Source organism: Myotis nattereri (genome assembly GCF_964212035.1).
Source record: "Myotis nattereri genome assembly, chromosome: 11".
In the NCBI taxonomy this organism is placed as follows: Eukaryota; Metazoa; Chordata; class Mammalia; order Chiroptera; family Vespertilionidae; genus Myotis; species Myotis nattereri.
This window is the reverse complement of record NC_138086.1, coordinates 7,445,207-7,465,663: the sequence shown is the minus strand read 5'-3', so window position 1 is coordinate 7,465,663 and position 20,457 is coordinate 7,445,207. Positions and strand designations below refer to the sequence as shown.

The 20,457-nt window shown below is 41.7% G+C and overlaps 2 protein-coding genes and 1 pseudogene across 4 annotated transcripts in view; all 3 read right to left on the bottom strand.

The window, feature by feature from the left end:
- Positions 1-428: 428 nt before the first annotated feature.
- LOC308527388 (GTPase IMAP family member 7-like) lies at positions 429-9,917 on the bottom strand. 2 transcript variants are annotated; one of them, XM_081102709.1, is made up of 3 exons: positions 9,420-9,452; positions 2,748-3,407; positions 1,727-2,010 (listed from the first exon to the last, which is right to left on the bottom strand). In XM_081102709.1, the coding sequence occupies exons 2-3, from the start codon at positions 3,366-3,368 to the stop codon at positions 1,975-1,977; spliced, it is 657 nt and encodes a 218-aa protein (XP_080958835.1). In that variant the 5' UTR covers positions 3,369-3,407; positions 9,420-9,452; the 3' UTR covers positions 1,727-1,974. The 2 variants fall into 2 exon arrangements, with proteins under 2 accessions (XP_080958834.1, XP_080958835.1); XM_081102708.1 differs by having other exon boundaries at positions 429-3,407; positions 9,420-9,917.
- Positions 1,781-20,457, bottom strand: part of LOC308527389 (GTPase IMAP family member 7-like) — a gene marked incomplete at its 5' end in the record, with an annotated part of 87,869 nt that continues 69,192 nt past the window's right edge. The window contains one exon of the mRNA XM_081102710.1: positions 1,781-1,886. The remainder of the gene's footprint in view (positions 1,887-20,457) is intronic.
- Positions 11,695-12,248, bottom strand: LOC308527482 (lactoylglutathione lyase-like; annotated as a pseudogene). The gene has a single exon. The product of its transcript is annotated as a lactoylglutathione lyase-like (transcript).

The following is a 20,457-nucleotide window of genomic DNA, read 5'->3' as shown; positions in this document are numbered from 1 at the left end:
ACAGAAATCAATATTTGTAGATGTTTGTTCATCTGCCTTATATGCCCATTGAACAAAGACACTGCTCTGTCATTCCTAACCCCTTCTGCAAAAACCACACGCCCAAATGCAGACACACACACACACACACACACACACACACACACACACACACATTGGGGTGTGTGCCCATAGAATACAAAGCACTTAAGAACTGTGCTTGTCCCAGGAAGGCCATCTTCCTTTGCGTCCCCATTCAGACCCTTCAGCAACTTGAATGCAGAGGCTTCTACAAGTTCAAGGAAAATTGAACTAGAGACTCAAGTTCCTAGGAGCCACTGAGGCCTCCGAAAAGTCTACTTCCAAAGAGGCGTCTTCTCACTGGCTGACACACTGACAGGGTGAGCATGGGCTTTTCATGTCACAGGTAAATATAAAGAAATGGAGCGGTTTGGACATTTTTATTTCAATATCAAAGTAAAGGGCGAACAGGTCTTAGGGGGCTGCGAATTGGTGATACAAGATGCGGTAAACAGTCATTCCTCTGTTCCATGCAGGTCTGGGGGAGTCAGCTCTCTGGTCCAGATTAGATGAGCCAGGTTAGCACGGCTCTCCTGTCCACCCACACTTGCACTGCCCTCAGTGTCTCTATGCTCACAAACTCAAACCCACCTCGAATTCTGCGGGGTAATCCCAAATGTCTTCCCTACAGTATCCTCTGCCTTGTGTCTTCACAGACAAATTCTCCCAGGCGCCTTCACATCACTACAGAGCCCGGTAAAAGGGGGAAATCATCTGCAACAGCGGAGTGCATATGGGGGTGAGGCCCACAGCCCTGCCTGGAAACCTCTGGGAACACAAAGGGGGAAGCCAGTGCCAAATGCTGAGACTGCACATTTCCTCTGCTGCCAAGGGCATTGTGGTTCGAGGCTTGTGCACAGATGCCAGGGAGGCACTGAGAGGAATCTGGATTTTGGGCTTGTCCACTTTTCTGGCGAGTTCTTGTCCTGAGGGCTTTTAATCCTTTTTTTTTTTTTTCTGATCAGCTGTCCAGGTGCATTTTTAATGTGCTGACACATTAAGGTAAGTGTATAGGGGAGTTTTGGATTATTCTTTGGTCTGTTTTACTGTTTTATTTTATCTTAGTTGTGCCTGGCTTTAATGTGGTTTTTGTTATTTTCCCCTGACTTCATCTGCCCTTGGGTTTAGCTGGCACAAATGGCATGAATTGGTTCTTTGTGCTCTACCTCCCAGACCAGAGTGATGTAAGCTATGTATTCTCTGGTGAGGGAGGAGACCTACAAACCATTTGCTCTCACGTGCCCTTGGTTGGGGAAGATAAGGTCTTGTGATTAATAAGCTGGCTGCAAATCTCCCAAACAGTTAATTGTCTCATCTCAGTTTCCATTTGTCCAGGAATTTTTCTAGCTTCTTACTATCCTGCCTCACATGGACCACAGAACATCTTGCTGGAGAAGCCTGCTGCTTCACTAACAAGGTGCTCACAGACGTGGACTGAAATATTGTGCATCCCCGGTAGTGCTAACACTTGACACAGGCAGGGTTTCTCATTTGCATTTTCTTAAATTGAGTCTGTGAACTCTTCATAATATATTATTGCCTGATTATGCCAATTGTGTAACTTCCTCAGGTTGTTAGCCTTGTGGGTATTGGTGGTGAGTGAGCTGGGAAGATGGTGGCGGTTACTATCACCGCATAACAAACCATCCCAAAGCCTAGTGGTTTAAACCAACAACAATCTTTATTTTTCTCATGAGTCTGCAATCTGGGCAGGATGGGGGGGGGTGGCCCATATTTGCTCTTTGCTGCTTCACCTGAGGGGGCTCAGTTGGCAGCTGTAGAATCTGCTTCCATGTTGCCTCATGGGCACGGCTGGCAAGTTGGTTCTACTGGAGATGAAAGACCAGCCAGGGGGGTGGGCCAGTGACTTCAAGTCCTCTTCATGTGGCCTCTCGATGGGCAACCTGGGCTTCCTCACCACATGGTGGCCAAGTGCCAAGCCCACAAATCCTAGGGAGCAAAGAGGCATTTTCCCTATCTCACTTTTTAAAAAACATTTTGATTTCAGAAAGGAAGGGAGAGGGAGAGAGAGACAGAAACATCATTGATGAGATAAATCATTGATGGGCTGCCTCCTGCATGCCCCACACTCGGGATCGAGCCCACAACCCAGGGATGTGCCCTTGTCCGGAATCGAACCAGGGACCCTTCAGCCCAAATGCTGATGCTCTACCCACTGAACAAAACCAGCTAGGGCCCTATCTCACTTTTGAAGTCACAATCATACACTAGTTGTGAAAGCAGTCAAAAAGTCCATTAAATTTCAAGGAAGGGGACAAACAGTATAATTCAACAGAAGGAAAAAGAAACTGATTATAAGAAAAATAGATGGGATAGAATATATTGTTTTAGTCATCTTTGGAAAATACAATTAATCACATTAACAAATCATAGTAAGTTAAGAAACAAAAATAAAATTTACATTATTTCCTAAACATATTCAGTATTTTAAACATATTCCAAATCCATTTTTTAATATCTTCAAATATATTTCTTCCAGCTTCTTCTCTAATATTTTGAATATTTTCCTTATACTTCTCCCATGAGGATTTTTTTCTCTCCTTCATTTCTTGCTCTGATATTTTTCCCTCAGCATATTGCTCTTCAGCTAGTGTAGTTTCCTCCCGTAATTGATCATCATAGATTATCTTCAAGGCCTCTTCCTTACTTTGCAGCTTTTTCCCTACCTCCTCGTAGATGGCATCAGAAAAGTGAGTCCCTCCGTTCCTCTCCACCATTTCCTCTATCAGCTCCACCAGTGCCCGCAGTTGAGCTTCCTTTTCAGCCTCATCTGCATTCTTGTTATTGAAGGCACAGCAGCGGTTCCCACATTCCTTGATGATGTTTTTCAGGTTTATATCTGCTACTGCTAAAAAGCTATTCAGTGTCTGATCACCGAAATCATCTCTGCGCGTGAACAAGACGATCATGTGATTCATGGCTGGCTCCCCAAAGATGGCCTTGATCATTGTAACTGTTTTCTTATCCTCCTCACTGTAGGGACCCAGCTGTAGAACCAGGATGATGGCGTGGGGCCCCGGGTAGGAGAGGATGGCACACCTGCTGATTTCCTCACAGGTGGTCTCCAGTGTCTCCCTGGTGTCAAAGAGCCCTGGGGTGTCCACGACAAGAAGCTTCCTCCCCTCCCATTGTCGCTCTGCTTTCTGACAGACCCTGGTAACAGAATGGGGACCAATTTTAGAAGCAAATTCTTCTCTCCCAAGGATGGTATTTGCTGTTGCACTTTTTCCAATTCCGGTTTTCCCCACCAGAACAATCCTCAGAGTCTTGTCCGGAAGGCCAGCCATTTCTTTCAAGAGGCTCTGAGGTGCAGGTACCAACAAGACCTTAAGGAAGGGAATGAGAAGGGGAAAGGGTACTTAGGTAAGTGGGGACCATTCCCAAACCTCTTTTCTTCATTCTTTCCCTCTCTGAAAATTTATAATAGTCTATTACTCATCTGGAGGAAATAATAAAGCAAAGTTTTCTCACAAAAGAATACAAGGTGCAGGTGCTTTCATAGGAGAACTCATTTAAACCTCTACAAAGCTAATCATCTCAGTGTTATGTGAGCTATTCCTGCTTTCAATTCTTTCTCTGAATCAAGTGTGATATTAATCCTAAAGTCTAACAGATATTTGACCAATAAATAAAGCTACAGATGTGTCTCCTTTGGAAATATTCATACCACAGTTTTTTCTTTCAACATGTTATTAATAGATGAAGTAGAAAATTACCTATTGCAGTCAAGATATTAGACTGAATTCAACACTGATCCATGTTTAAAGCATTTTATACATTGGAATTAATAGATCATTATCTAATGTGATCTTATATAACTAAAAATTTAAATTTTATCATCACTTTTTCCCTGTAGCTGAGAAAGAGTAGATTATAATGTTAAAATAATGAGTTATAAAGTTTTGGGATGAAGAAAAAGTAGATACTTCTCTAACATTTTTTTTATAACTGTAAATTTAAACTTTTGCCATCACCATTTTTTTCATGCAGTTGAAAAATAGTGGATTATAAAGTTAAATGGTGGATTATAAAGTTCATTTCAATGAAGAAAAAAAGAAAGTTATTCAGCACCCTTGAGAAAAAGAACAAGGAGAAAGGACTAGCTTTACAATGAATCAAGCGTTGTAATTTCTATGATTACAGAAGTGTGATATTGTTGTATGAATAGAGATAATAGTGAACAAAAACCAGAAAATTCAGAAACAGACCAAATTAATCATACCTTAGTCACTTATATTCAATTCAATTACACTATGTTACAGTTAGGTTCAATAAGACAGCATACCCCATCAAAGGGGCCAAAGATGATGTGATAAAGCAAGTTTGGAATATCTGTATAACCATTCAGAAAAAAGATAAAATTGCATTTATTGCCTCATGCCATTCGAATTGCAAGCAGATTAGAAGTTTAAATGTTGCAAAAAAGCGTATAAATAAAAGAAAAAACATGGGTAACTTATTTGTAACCGGGAGGTAAAGGAAATATAAGATTTGAAATAGAGTAAAGAAAAGGATGGATAAGTGTGATTACATAAAAATATCACAGATAATGTGGGACAAAAGACACCTTTGAAAAATTAAAACAAAAATGTCAAATTAGGGACAGTAATATTTTTCACCTTACAACAAAGGGGGTAAATGTTCCTGCTATACACAGAAAATTAAAAAGTACGGAAAGTAATAATAGCAACTTGATAGAAAATGGAGTAAGAGATGGGAATAAATATTCAGAGAAAAATGAATTTAAATGTACCTTGAATATATCAAAAGACATTAATATATACTCAGAAAGACAAATCAAAACACAAAATAAAGTCACTAAAAATATCAATTAAATTAAACCTCTATTTCTGAGGTGAGATACTATTTGACACCTCCAGGTTTGGCCAAAGTCCAAAGGTTTGCCAGCATAATCTGTTGGTAAAGGTAAGAGGGAAGCAGGCCTTCTCCTGCATGGCTGGTGAGAATGGAAAAACAGTCCAAACCCTACAGAAGGGAATTCAGCACTGTGCTGCCAATGTACATATGCATTTTCTCATTCATTGCCAATCCCCCATTTTAATATTTATCCCTTAAGTACACTGACAAAAATGAAGAAAAATAACACATAAGGCTATTTATGGCATCATTATTTGTAATAAAAAAAAGACCCAAAAACCATCAAATGGTATTCAGTAGGAACTGGTTGAATTATCACAGAGGTCCTCAGACTTTTTAAACAGGGGTCCAGTTCACTATCCCTCAGACATTCCACACATGCGCACTGCGGGCCCCAGACGAGTCGGCTGCTAAGCAGGACAGGTAGCGGCAGCAAAAACACCCGGCGGGCCAGATAATGTTTTCGGCGGGCTGCATGTGGCCTGCGGGCTGTAGTTTGAGGACCCCTGAATATATTCACACAGTGAAAGACTATCCAACCTTGAAAAGGAATGTGTCTCTCTATATAAGCATGGAGAGGTCTCCAGGATACATCATTAAGTGGGAAAAGCAATGTGAAGAAAATAATGTAGAGTTTACCTACCATTTCTCTAACGAGGAAGAATATGCACTACATATATAAAATATAATACATATCTTTTTCATATATATGAAAAGGCAATAACAGGATACTCTGAAAACTAAACCAACAAAAATTTACTTTCATGGGGATGGGAGAAGCAGAGTGGAGGGAGCAAGGACAGAAGCTGGAAACTGATGTCTTGGTTACATAATATTTCATAGATTTGATTTTGAAACCATGTAGGTTGTTTACATAATTACCAAAAATGATATTTTAAAATTCTAAAACCAAAATCAACTGGCAAACAAATCTTATTGTGTATTGTGTGGTGAATGAACCATATAAGCAATTGGTCCAAGATACTTAAAAAAGCAATAATGTCTTTGTCCATCTTGAAAAGGCATAGAGATAAAATGATCCCAGTGACAATGACCCCCTACCCCCCTTAGTGCTTAGAGTGTGGTTTTCAAATGCCATTTCCTACAAAAGTTAGGGTTCTATAAATAAACTACTGATTCTAGGAATAGGTGCGAAAATGCTTCAGTTGAGCCTTCAGTCTCTTGACAACAAGAAAGCCAGGATGCTCTCAAAAATCACTGGGATCTCATGGAAAGGACTTAAGAGCCAACCTCAAGAGAATGCAACTGGACATTGATGGGGCAATGTGAGCATCAGTAATAACTCCAATGAATGAAAATACAGTATATCAGATATCTTAAAATACATGAGTTCATAACAAGGCCTTCTGCCTAAAATAGTCAATCGCTCCCTTGGGAATGTGCTAGGAAAGCATTTTCTTGTTATGAATGTTGACAAATAAAGCGAAAGAATTGAGCATTTATCCTGTCTTTCAGATACCACTGTACTTCATGGAAATGAGAGAATGGTTGGAGGGGACTTTCTCTTTATACAATTTTTCCATCTAATAACTAAGGGAAGAATGATAGGATTTGATATCATCACTGTTAGGTTTGATTGAGTAATTGAATCACTACCCCTTCCCTGGGAACTGGCTTTTCAGGCTATGTCACTATGGACATTCCCTTTGCTGAGACCACATTTCACTTGTGGTGACCACATTCCATTATCTCCCTTCCCGGTATGCATAAAGAAGTCTCCATCTAGAAAAAGCCTGCCAAAAATCCTTTAAAAGCCACTGACTCCCATCACTGGGGCCTGGAGCCATCCAGGCTCAGCCACCTCATGTGTGGATGATCCAATAAATTCATCATCCCTCAGCACTCTGGCCACCTGCATTCCTCCTTTGGAGACCTAACAATCACTTCTGACCCATAATGAAACTTAGGCCATCATTAATGTCGATTACTGTCAAGAAAGTGAGACAACTAAACATTATATGCCTTCTGAGGGAAGTTTCAGCTGAACCTATGATGTATTCCCACCAAATAGTCAAACCTGAGTCAATCAAGCCTCTCCTTAAATATAACTTCACCCAAAACACTGGACTAGAAGAGTAGGTGAAATGACATTGTGAGAATGTTTATCACAAAATGTAAACTGCCCAGTTCTTTTGTGAAAAAGACTCCTCCTTCTTACACAGAAAAATTTTCCAGAAAGAAACAGGGAAGGTAAGAAAGCTATATATTAAATTAAACATAAGAGAAACCAAATAATTGCAATTTATGAATCTTGCTTGGATCCAACTTCAAACAGTTTTTTTAAATTATGAGACAATCAGGGAAATCTGAAGGCAACTGGTAACTGTAAAAAATCCTATTTGCTTTTTGAAGTCTGATTATGGTCATATTTTTTAATGATTTAAAATATTTACTGATAAAATGAAACAATGATATTTGCTTCAAAATAATGCGGGGTGGCTGGGGAGTGGTCAGTATATAGATGAAACAAGATTGGCATCACTTAATAATTGTGGAAGCTTGGTCTAGTTCAGTGATGGCGAACCTTTTGAGCTCGTCGTGTCAGCATTTTGAAAAACTCTAACAACTGTGGTGCTGTGTCACATATAGAAATTTTTTGATATTTGCAACCATAGTAAAACAAAGATTTAAATTTTTTTTAAAAAAAATATTTTATTGATTTTCTACAGAGAGGAAGGGAGAGAGATAGTTAGAAACATCGATGAGAGAGAAACATTGATCAGCTGCCTCCTGCACATCTCCCACTGGGGATGTGCCTGCAACCCAGGTACATGCCCTTGACCGGAATCGAACCCGGGACCCTTCAGTCTGCAGGCCGATGCTCTATCCACTGAGCCAAACCGGTTTCGGCAAATTTTTGATATTTATTTTATATATTTAAATGCCATTCAACAAAGAAAAATCAACGAAAAAAATGAGTTTGCGTGTCATAGGTTCACCATCACTGGTCTAGGTACATGGAATTTCTTTGTATTGTTTGTTTATCTTTGAGTAAATTAACATTTTTCAACAATAAAAATTTGATATGTGTGTAATATAACCACGGCTGACACTCTATACCAAGCACCCTAATAATTTTTTTATACATTATCTCACCTACTCCCCCATAATAGCCTGCAAAAAGCTCATTTTATTATTCTAACTTTTTATTTTTTTTTTATTTTTATTTTTTTTAAATATATTTTATTGATTTTTTACAGAGAGGAAGGGAGAGAGATAGAGAGTTAGAAACATCGATGAGAGAGAAACATCGATCAGCTGCCTCCTGCACATCTCCTACTGGGGATGTGCCTGCAACCCAGGTACATGCCCTTGACCGGAATCGAACCCGGGACCTTTCGGTCCGCAGGCCGACGCTCTATCCACTGAGCCAAACCGGTTTCGGCATATTCTAACTTTTTAAATAAAGACATTGATGTGGCTTGAAAATGCTGAGACACTTGCCCAAGGTGCTAATAGGTATAGGGCAGAGCAGGGCATCAAGTTCAAAGTCTATCTGACCACGACTTTCCCTCCTAACCCCTGTACACATCGGCCTCCTCTCAGTGTCTTCTCAGACCCAGGATTCCAAAATTACATTGAATCAGAGCTAGATCAAGAGAGGGCAGGGAGGAGAGTCCACGCTCTTTCCAGACAGAACACTCTTAGGAAGACTGCAACTAGGGCCATTAAGTGGAGGGTTTCTTATACATTGTTCCTGCAGAATAGCCAACCTCTACCCATGACACCCCCTCCTCACCTCACATGTCACACTTACTCAGGTTAAAGTTTCTCTCTGCTGAATGATGAAAAGGATTCAGCAAACGGCAGTGCCGATTTCCTCTGGCCTTAGTGATGTGGGCAACCCCTAGAGTCACCACACTCCTTGGGACCCTGCTCCTTTTTCAGTAAAAGGGGGAGTTAGACAGGGTGGAGTCGACATTGCCTTCAAGCTCTAAAGGCCTGCCTTGGGGACACTCATTTCCTATCCAGGGAAAAGGAAGGCTTGTCAGGCAGCCCTCAGTGTGTATCAGCGCAGCAAATGCTTGAAGGTGCACCAGTCAGCACAAAAGTATCCTGTTCAATATGAGACATGTAACAACTATAATAATAAAAGCATAATATGCTAATTAGATGAAACAACCTTCTGGGCGTCCTTCCAGAAGAAGCCCAGGCTGCAAGTGCCAGCAGAGGCAGGTTGTCAGGGCTGCGTTGGCCAAGCCCCTTGCACGAATTTCATGGATCAGGCTTCTAGTTGTACTAATAAAGCTCCTGACTCCCCTCCCTACCCTCCTTCACTACCCTCTGACAGCACCCTCCTCCCCCCACCCCTACACCCCCTCTCTGCTTCTGCCACAGAACCTGGTCCTTCCTGGGACCAGAACCCACACTATGTACACTCCAGGGACTTACTGCCCAAACAACTCTAGTGCTCAGGGCTGCTTCTCAGCCAGACTCACCTTCTTTTCAACCAGTTGATGAGTCCTCAAATGTTCTCCAAAGACACTCTTCCAGCTGGCGCTTTGTTTTAACTGTGAAGAAAAAGTGTTCACAGCCTCTTAAACCACTGAGCCAAGAAGCATAGATTGGGTGGAGCCTGTGGAAGAACTGTTTGCCTTTAAAGAGACAGTAATATTTCCCTGAATTTGGTGGATGCTTTCATTTTGCCAAGTTGAAACCTTTTCTTCCATGTGCTTGCTCTTGTACCAAAATTACCAAAGCTATATTTGGTGTTTTGGGTTATAGTAGTAGATCGAAAGGCCCTTATAAAATGACATAAATCTTGCCCCCCCAAAGCCAGACAGAGTGTCTATCACCTTCCCTGGTGCGTTGGGAGACTGCGGGGTCATTCTGGAAGAAGAAAGTTGGACATAGGACTTGGTGTATCCTCGGGTCTTGCTGGTGATGGTACAATATGGGTTTTGAGTCTATTCTTTTAGGAGCATCTCAAGTTACTCATTCAGAAATTAACAAAACTCAGTTACAAAGCCAAAGGGGTATAAATCATTGGACATCAAGTGGAAACGAGGAAGGAGAGGCCTGGAGAAAGTCTTCCAATGATCACAGTCTCTCTGTTTTTGTTTGTTTGTTTATTTGTTTTGTCATATGGTTCTTGCATGTTGAAAGTCTACATTGCATGACATATAAAGATGCATCCAGGGAGTAGATGCTTCCTTCCCTCCCAGCCTTCCTACCTTCTCCCTCTCCAGGCCCAGACAGAGGCAGCTTATCCTAGATTTACCGGTGGATGGCTCCAAAAGCTGGGAATTGTTTTCAGCTGGGAGACAGGCTGTTGAATCTCTCATACTGACAAGATGTTCTAGTTGTCTGTTGCGTCACCACAAACAGATTAAATTTTGATTACACATTTTGCTTCACTGGATTCAGAAAGTGGGATAGTCAATGCTTAAGCTTGAGGATAGGTACTAAGTGGGCCAGATGTGCCATGAACTAGAGGACAATAGGGTTGCTACCCATGGAGGGAAGCAGACAGATTTGGAAATGGTGTTGTAAATGCCCATATTATTGGACCAATTATTGGTATTTTTTTAATTTAAATGCTTATTTTATTTCAGTTTATAAATATGGCCATTTGTTTGAGTTACTCACATAAATCCATTCCATCCAGAAAGGAAATGTCAAGTGCTTCTAGCAGTATAAGCACAGTTGGCATGGCCTACCCAAAGATCTTCCACCACAGTCTATACAAAACCTAAATGTAGTTAAACAAATTGGATGCTCTTATTCTCTGGGCCTTAAGAGATTTTTTTTTTAAGTCAGTTTGTTTTTTTTAAAAATAAATAAAATGTCAATCATGGCAGAGAAGACCACTGAGCTGATTTCTGATACCTAAGTTATCACTGGTCATAATTTATCCTAAATGATGACTAGCATCTGAAAGACCTTAGTGTAGGGCTCTTCACAAGTAACACAAGCACCACTCACACAAGAACAACTGGGCACCCCCAGAGCAGGCGAGTGCTACAGACTTCCTTCCTCCACTGCGCCCTCCCTCAGCACGGTTCTCAGGCCGAGCGCTGAGAGGAGAAGGCTAAGTCACTGAAGGTTTTACGAACAGGAGGCTAGTCCTCAACAGGGGACGTCCTGTGAGGTACTCATTTATGAGGTACATCTGAATGCTAAAAATAATGAAGGAATTTTGAGTACTCATGCCTATTTGTATTGCCTTCCATTAATGAGAGTTATTTTACATGTCTACCTTGTGTTCTTTCTCACAGGATAGTTGGGAGGATTAAACAAGATAAAGCATCTTGACAGCCTAATCTGGTGTTTGTAAACCCAGGAAAAATATTCCCACCCTTCTCCCAACCCCCTAAATAAAGAGGTTAGTCCTTGAACTTCGAAAGCACTTTATACATAAAAAGAAATTAGTCTTTCTGTCAGCATCCTCCTCAGCATGATTCTGAATTCCTCCCAAGAGTGCCTTCTCTCTTGTAAAATAAACACTTTATACTATTTGAAGTGCACAGAAAGTTTTGTTTTTGTTCAGGGCTCTTTACTTTCCACTGTGAAACGTTATTTCTGAGGACTGAAACCCCAGAAGGAAACATGTTAAATGTGTGGGTTTTTAAATGATGATTGAAAGGTAGATGTGAGACAATGAACCATCAGTTCTTGATGCTTCTGTTATTGAAATATACCCAATTTCCCTGTCTCTCTTTTTTAACTCCCACAGTATCTTTATGGACATCTCAAAGCAGTATTCCCACAGATCTAAATAATAGTTATCATTTTGTTAGGATTCAAAATTTCAATCCAGTAGCCGTCAGGATCTTGAATAAATGCCAGGCCTTTCATTTTACCATCGTCAGGCTTCTTCACAAATTTGACTCCCAGTTCTTCAAATCTTTTGCAAGCACCGTGTACATCAGGAACTGCAATTCCGATGTGACCAAACCCTCGAGGTCTGAGTTGCCGCTGTGGTAACTCTGGGTCTCATCCTCCTCACTGCCCCAACTGTGTGTCAGTTCAAGTGTAGCTTTTCTGGAGAACACGCACGCTACCGTTTCATCTTTATCTTTTGGGATGTCATTTTTATCCTCATAAGCCAAGAAATAGAGTGAAAATTTCATGGTGGGAAAATCTAATTTTTGGAGTAGCGTCATTCCAAGAACTCTAGTATAAAAATCCAAAAACTTCTTAGGATCCTTAATTCGTAGCATGGTCTGCTGCAACAGAAAATCCTTGGTGCTGGGGTCCGGGTCCGAGCAACAACCGAGGGCAGCCTGGTTGGTAAGGCTGCCCGACGCGGGCTGCGGCTCTGCCATGGCTGCACTGCTGTATCACGCACGAAGGTACCCGGGAATACAGTGAGCTCCACATTCCACCCAGCCGGGGGTTGCCTCCACCCCAATTATTGGTATTAATGACTTTGGTCGCCTTGAAGGAACCCAGGTAACAGTTTTTCTATTTCCAATAAAGACACAGATCAGGACCAGCTACATAATTCATAATGTCTGGCACAAGAAAATACCAAGCCCATTGTTTAAAAATCATGAAGAATTTGAAGATGACATTACAGAGCTTTAAACCCTCTAAGCACAGATCCTTGAGCAAACCTACAAGTCACACATCCATGCAGCTCGCCTTGACAGGCTGCATATATATGAGTCCAGAGCAGAGCCAGAACTGCATTTCGTGCTCAAAATGCTTCCACCACTGCCACAGTTCACTTCATTCTCCATATTCCCTGAATGAAACTTGTTCTGCCTGAAGCTGCCTTTTATGTTTTCTTGGACAAGTAATTGCTCCTCCAAGCACACTCATAGGTTCCCAAAGGGGAAGAGGGATGTGGTTGAAATAGAATCCACAGATGCCATAGGGAACAGAATGTGGGTCCTGAATGGTCCTCGCCCTGAGGTCCTTGACCATGGAGGAGCATCTGGAACATGGCTCCCACCCCTGAACCCTCACTTAGGACTGACCTCCCGCTAGGAGTCTTTTGATAGAAGGAATTTTGCCTCATGTCTCTCTTGTGCTGTTCACTTGGCCGTGCTACTCATCCTTAGGAGCTCCTTTCCACACCCAGCTCTGCTGTGAGCCACCTGTCTCTCTGCTGTGGGTCCCCACCTGCAACTCCATGAAGGTGCTCTCCCCGCTCCCAGGATGCTGTTCCTTCCACATAGTCAGAAGCAAAGAGATGAATGTAGAGAAAGACATGGCTTCCTATTTTACATTTTATTATTCTTATTTTCCCCCCTTTATGCTTTCCATCATAGACATGTATGTCCATGTGGAAATATGTGGATATTTTAAAAAAATGTTGGGGTTATTAAAATACATTTCTTGAACTTCTATCAGAGTCTGCCTTGTGGAGTTCAAGTCTTTGTATGCTGCTATGTTCTAGATAAATTCAAAGCTCATAATTATTACAACTTTGCAAAAATAATAACAGGAAGTGAAAGGAATTGTTTCTTGAACTGTCCTGACACTTCCATAATGAATAATTAACTTGGTATATCAGTTGCCTATTGCTGCCATAACAAATTACTAAAAATTTAGAGTCCTGAGACAATGCAAATTAATTTTCTTAGAGTTCTGGAGGTCAGGACCCTGAAATTAGTCATATGCAGATAAAATGAAAATATCCTCAGGGCTGAAGGTTCTCTAGGAGAGAATCCATCACTTGCCTCTTCCAGCTTCTAAAAGCTTCCAGAATCCCTTGTTTTGTGATCACATCACTCCAATCTCTGCTGCCATCATCACATTGCCTTCTTCCTCCTTTAATCTTGCCTCCCTCTTCTGAGTGCCTTTGTGATTACATGTAGCACCCACTCAGACAATACAAGACAATTCCCCATCTCAAAATCATTAACTTTGTCACTTCTGCAATGAGGAAACATTTATATGTTCTGAGGATTAGGACTGCTTATATGGGGTTGGGGGGTGTGATTTTCTGCCTACCACATGTGGATAGGTTAACCCAGCCGTGGGCAAACTACGGCCCGAGGGCCAGATCCGGCCCGTTTGAAATGAATAAAACTAAAAAAAAAAAAGACCGTACCCTTTTATGTAATGATGTTTACTTTGAATTTATATTAGTTCACACAAACACTCCATCCATGCTTTTGTTCCGGCCCTCCGGTCCAGTTTAAGAACCCATTGTGGCCCTCGAGTCAAAAAGTTTGCCCACCCCTAGGTTAACCTCTCTGTTACTCTTTTTCTGATCTTTAAAATGAAGTATTGACTTCATAAGGTCATTGTTTAGAAATTTGAATATTAAAGGTGAGATCTCAGTTCAAAGTGAGGACCATGATATTGGACACTGGAATTAATGTGATACTTGATGCAATGTGTGAGATAAGTCTCTGAGTTATGTTCCACTACTGGGTGGAAAGAAGAGCTTGAAAGCAATACACTTGCGTTTCCAAAGACAATTTGGGGGGTATAGCCTGGTTTCTCCTTGTAAAATGCAACAGTCAAGAAATGAGAGCAATGCATCTACAAGCCAAGGACCTCCAAGGTTGCCAGCAGCCACAAGGAGCAGGTCCCAGCAAAGATCCTCCCCAGCACCTTCAGAGAGAGAGCGTGGCTCTGCCAACCTTTTGATGCTGGAGCCCTAGAACTATGGGACCATAAGTTTCTGTGGCTTTAAGCTACACAGTTAGGGGTACAGTGTTACAGCAGCCCTAGGAATGTCACACAACACCTTTCTCCTTCCTCCACCTTTTCTCCTGCCCTTCTCATGTTCCATTCACTCAGCATCCCAGAGATTTTCCCTTATGCATGAGCTTATGTTTACTATAGTCTTTCCCACCACCATCCACACATCTGGCCCAGGTGGACCACAGAGGCTGCTGATGAGTGAAGTGCTGGCTTTCTCACAAAGACCTTTAAACTCTGCCTGACCCTGTCTCTCAGCAACGCCTCACTGTCCAAGTTTCCCAGGCCCTATAATCAGCTCCACCCTATTTTCATTACTTTTACAGTTATTGAACTCAGGCCTTTTACTAAAGAATTTAGTGGTTGTCAATAATATATGCAGCACCAAAACAAACCCCCAAATTCTTTCTTTTTGAGAGAGAAAGTAGAAATGAAGGGCCCCTGGACTCTTAAGGGAGTGGGCAGACTACCAGGCTGGTGTGAGCACAGCAGGTCCTGAGACCACCTCTGCCTGAGAGCATGCTTCAGGCCCACTGGCAGGAGCCCACTTCACACTCCCACAGAACAACGTATTCACACAAAAGAATAAATAGTTTTACAAAAACTCACAAAGACAACAGTATGGTGGTTACTAGCAGAAAGGAGGATGAGGGTTTGTAAGGGGTAAATGGAATCAAATATATGGTGAAGAAAAGAGACCAGAATTTTGGTGGTGGGAACACCAAGTAATATACAGATAATGTACCACAGGATTTCACACTAGAAATACACGTAATATTAATAGCCAATGTCACCCAACTAATTTTAAAAAGTATAAATAGTTTCATCTAAAAAAACAGAGTAGGGCTTCATTCTTTGCAAAGTTAAATAAAAAGAGCATTTGTCCATTTAAATACACAGGAAGCACCTTCCTCAGCTGGCAGCACACAATGCTAATGTGTCTGACAGTGTGTCCCCTTGTGTTAACATCAGTGACACGGGTTTTGTTCTATGAGCAACAGAGCAGATTGTCACATTAGCACATCAGCACTAGTGTCTGCCATTAGCACATGAAATGCAGTCAGGAAAGCTATGTGGGTCTGGTTCTGCCACCAGCAGCATCTGTGGTTTTGGACAAAATAACCCCTCTGAGGCCTGGAATTTCTACAGATAAGAAGATAGATAAGTGTCAGATCATCTAAGTCTGATGCCTTCCAAGGAATTACACCATATACCAATATGTGGGCCTTGCCCATGAGAACAAGTCCTCAGATTCTCCCACTGGTTTGAATCCTGATCCTGGGCTGCTTACCCACACTTCCTCTCAGATGTTGGTTGGTTGTAGTGATAAACCTGTGACAGCGAACAGGGGTCCTCATGGAAGACCGCTTGGAGGGACGAGTCCTGGGACTTTTGGCTTCAGGGTCTGTGTGAAGGAGCAATGTCACTGGGGGCCTCTGCTCTCATGCTTTGAGTGCCTGGGGTCATCAGAGTCATGTATAGTTACAGACAGTGACAGTTCCCAGCCCCATTACCTTGTGGCACCAACAGCTGGAAGGCAGGAAGCGGGCAGCAACTGTGCTTCTCCCACAGTCTCTGCCACTCTGAGCACATCCTCCGCTCCCTTCCTTACTCATCTGCCAGGACTTTTTAGTCCCCTTCCTCCAAAACTCATTCGTTTGCTCGGACAACCCTGGTTTCTTAGCCTTTCCTTGACCCTAGGAGCAGAAGAAGAGGCTTCTTAGAACAGGAACCTAAAACTATTCAGAGGCTGTGGGATCCATCTGTTAACATTCAGTCACTTGCCTCTTTTCTGGGATTTTCAGTTTGGTTTCCACAATTTCTGATGTTATCTGCATTTCTTCCTTTTGGGTTTAGTTTGATGTCTTTAGGTGGTTTATTACTACTGATAAATGCTATAAATACATCTTTACCAAGGGTCAAAGGTGCAATTTTAATGTATATCCAAAATGTATCATAGCACAAATTTTTTTTTTGCTTCTTATTATCTACCCAATTTCCAAGAAATGAGCTACAGGATGTTATTGTAAATGCACTTATGCACCGGAAAGCACACATCCTGCCTCCACCACAGCACTTTCCAGCCGTCGCTTCCTCCTTGTTCTGTTTAAGTCACCTTTAAAGTTTGGACACAGCACAGTCTAGAAAGGCTAGGTTGCAGGGCCCATGTCCCATGAATTGTACCTGCTGAGGTGTTCAGAGGGGTGAGAAGAGAAGGCTTGGCCAAGAAGAAATATCACCATGGAGATCAGCCTGAAGAGTATTTAGGATCAATTTGGAATCCTCCCTTTGTGGTGCTGGCGTGTGGATGAAATGGGGGAGTTTTCCTGTGAGCCTCCAAACCCTCACCTGTTCCTCCTCCAGAGCAGGCACAACACTTAGTACTTTGACTCTGACATGAGCCAAACAAAATAAATTCTACTCTGAATTGAACCAGTGCTCATGGATGTTGCCATCTTTCAAATTCTAACAATGATATTCTCAAAGCTTAACTTGTGAATAAACACCTAATGCAGCCTCATTGTTTTGGAATATCTCTTGAAGAAATATCACTTGGAAATATCACTTAAAATTAGAATTATGGGACTCGTTTCTGAGCTGTGAAAGACCATAAATGACTATCTGGAAATATAAGGAGACACCAGCATTTCTCCTGTCCTCTGCAAGTATAACACCTCTGCATTGATTGGAAAGCCTAGGACTCCAGACAAACATAGCAACCTGGAAGGCAATGGCACCTGTCACCTAGGCCCCATATAGCAATAGTTCATTGAACCCCACTGAACAAACATAAAAAGGAAAAACTAAACTATACAAAATCCATGCACTCAGCAGGAAGGAAGATGAGGGGAGCTAGCAGAGTAACCACCATTTAAGCTAAAACTACTGACTGGGTTTCCATTTTCAGACAAGATTGTGAGGGGCCCTGCAGAGTTACAGCTGGTGGAACAACCATATCTGGTAAAATTTTTTATAATTAAAGTCTCTAAAACTGCCCTAAGGTAATATAGCAAATGAAGAAATGTTAATTTTTTACAATGGACCAAATTGTAGTAACAAGTGTGAGAATCTGGGTGATACCTAATCCATGACTCCCCCACTCATCTTCAGCTCAGCTTAAGGAAAACTCCATTCTGAGTAGATGTGATAAAGAAGATGGGGCTACTGCTCCCCTCAGTTAACCATCAAGTACATGCTACCTTACCAATAGGGGCAGGCTGGCAGCATTTCCCATGATTCCCTTTAACTCTTATTTGCAGGAATAAACTGGTGAGCACAGCCAGCAGCACCCTCCTGCTTCTCTAGTCATAGCACAGAGGCTCTATCCCGGACATAATAGGCTAAGAATATTGGGAGCCCAGTGGCTCACACTCCAGTTCCCTCATATGATAGAGGATCCATGCTGGGAGAGGCAGGTTAAGAAGATCAGAGGCAAGCATCCTTTGATCAGGCCCCAGAGCTGTGGCTCGGAGCTTTTGTACAGGAAGAAAAGAAGTCCATAATTACAGAGAACTCCAAAGCTCTCCTCAAAAGAAATGACTTTATTTGACACAGAGTGTAGGAAGTTCCCAGACACTCTTGAAAACTGTGAAGGTTTTAATGGTAAGTAATTTAGAGGAATCTGGTAATCTGATAAGAGCTTTAAGAGAAACCATGGGCCAGCCATTTACTAGAGAGAACCAGGAAAATAGGCATGTACAAAGGGTGGTTTTAGGATCAGAGAAAATCTGAAAGAGTGGCCCCCGAAACACGCCTTCAAAGGAAACCAATTTTATTTATATCAGGCTGTGGAGCATTTTATGCCCAAAGACATTGTCAAAAACAAGAGAGAAAACAGATGGCAATTAGTAGACCTAACAGCTGGGTATAATACCGATGGAGACATGGAGCTTAACAGACACTGAGAAAAGAGAGAAAGAGAGCACTGCTAAGACTATTGTCATTCAAGGTGACATCTCAAGGCTGCGCTTTCTGAGGATCACGATTATAGGTTTCACACTGAAGGGGAAATAGACTTCTCCACAGGAGTTCAGCCATGTCACTAAACCAACTTGAAAACAACAGCAACTTGAGCCCTAGAAATGCAGAGGTGAATCATGATCCAGAGCACTGCACTACATTACTTAAAACACCCAGTTTATTAATGAAACTGCAAGATATTCTACAAAGAAACAGGAAATTGTGACCCAGGGAGTGACAAAAATTCAGGCAACAGTAACTCTCTGTGAGAGGGCCAACATATTGGCTTTGAAAAGAATGCTTCAAACCAGTACTTAGAAATATGTTTAAAGAACTGAGGGAAGTAATGCTTAAAAAAGAAAGGAAGCCGTGATGACAATACCTCATCAAATAGAAATGAAAATTTTACTAGAGAGGCTCAATGGTAGGTTTAAACCAGCAAAAGAAAGGATCAATGATTGGTGTAAAAATAACAGAAGTCAAGAGCAACTAATCAGGAGGTCAACACAGATGAGATGTGGGGACCAAATAGATATAACACTAGAACACTCCACTCAACAACACCAGAAAACACATGCTCTTCAAATGCACAAAGGGCATTCTCCTAAACAGACCATGTATGAGGCCGTAAAATAAGCCTCAGTAAATTTAAGAAGCTTGAAATCATACAGAGTATGTTCTCTGGCCATAATGAAGGAAAGTTTGCAATCAGTAACAGAATAAAACTTGAGGAAAAGGACTATATATATGGGTTTCTTTAATCCTCACCTGAGGATATTTTTCCCATTGATTTTTAGAGAGAGTGGAGTGGAAGGGATGAGGGAAGGAGAGAGAGAAAGAGATAGAGATAGATAGATAGATAGATAGATAGATAGATAGATAGAGAACAGTACATCAACTTGTTGCCCCCCACACCCATCCTCCTATCCTGACCTTGGGCCATGGATTGGACCTGCAACCTAGTTACATGCTCTTGACTGGGAATTGAACCTGCAACCTTCCAGTATTCAGACCTATGCTCTAATCCAGGGGTCCTCAAACTATGGCCCATGGGCTACATGCAAATACAAATATTGTATTTGTTCCCGTTTTGTTTTCTTTACTTCAAAGTAAGATATGTGCAGTGTGCATAGGAATTTGTTGATATTTTTTTAAATTTTTTTAAATTGCTTAAAGTATTACAAAGGGTATTACATATGTGTCTTTTTTCCCCCCCGCCCTTGACTATCCCCTGGCCTCCCCCACCCCCCAGCGTCCCATGTCCATTGGTTATGCATATATGCATGCATACAAGTCCTTTGGTTGATCTCTTATACCCCTCCCTCCTGCCCCCCAACATTCCCCAGCCTTCCCGCTGCAGTTTGACAATCTGTTCGAGGCAGCTCTGCCTCTGTATCTATTACTGTTCAAAAGTTTATAATGGTCTCTATTATCCACGAATGAGTGAGATCATGTGGTATTTTTCCTTCATTGACTGGCTTATTTCACTTAGCATAATGCTCTCCAGTTCTATCCATGCCATTGAAAATGGTAAGAGTTCCTTCTTTTTTACAGCAGCATAGTATTCCACTGTGTAGATGTACCACAGTTTTCTAATCCATTCATCTACTGATGGGCACTTAGGCTGTTTCCAGATCTTAGCTATGGTGAATTGTGCTGCTATGAACATAGGGGTGCATATATCCTTTCTGATTGGTGTTTCTGGTTTCTTGGGATATATTCCTAGAAGTGGGATCACAGGGTCAAATGGGAGTTCCATTTGTAGTTTTTTGAGGAAACTCCATACTGTCTTCCATAGTGGCTGTACCAGTCTGCATTCCCACCAGCAGTGCACAAGTGTTCCTTTTTCTCCACATCCTCTCCAGCACTTGTCGTTTGTTGATTTGTTGATGATAGCCATTCTGACAGGTGTGA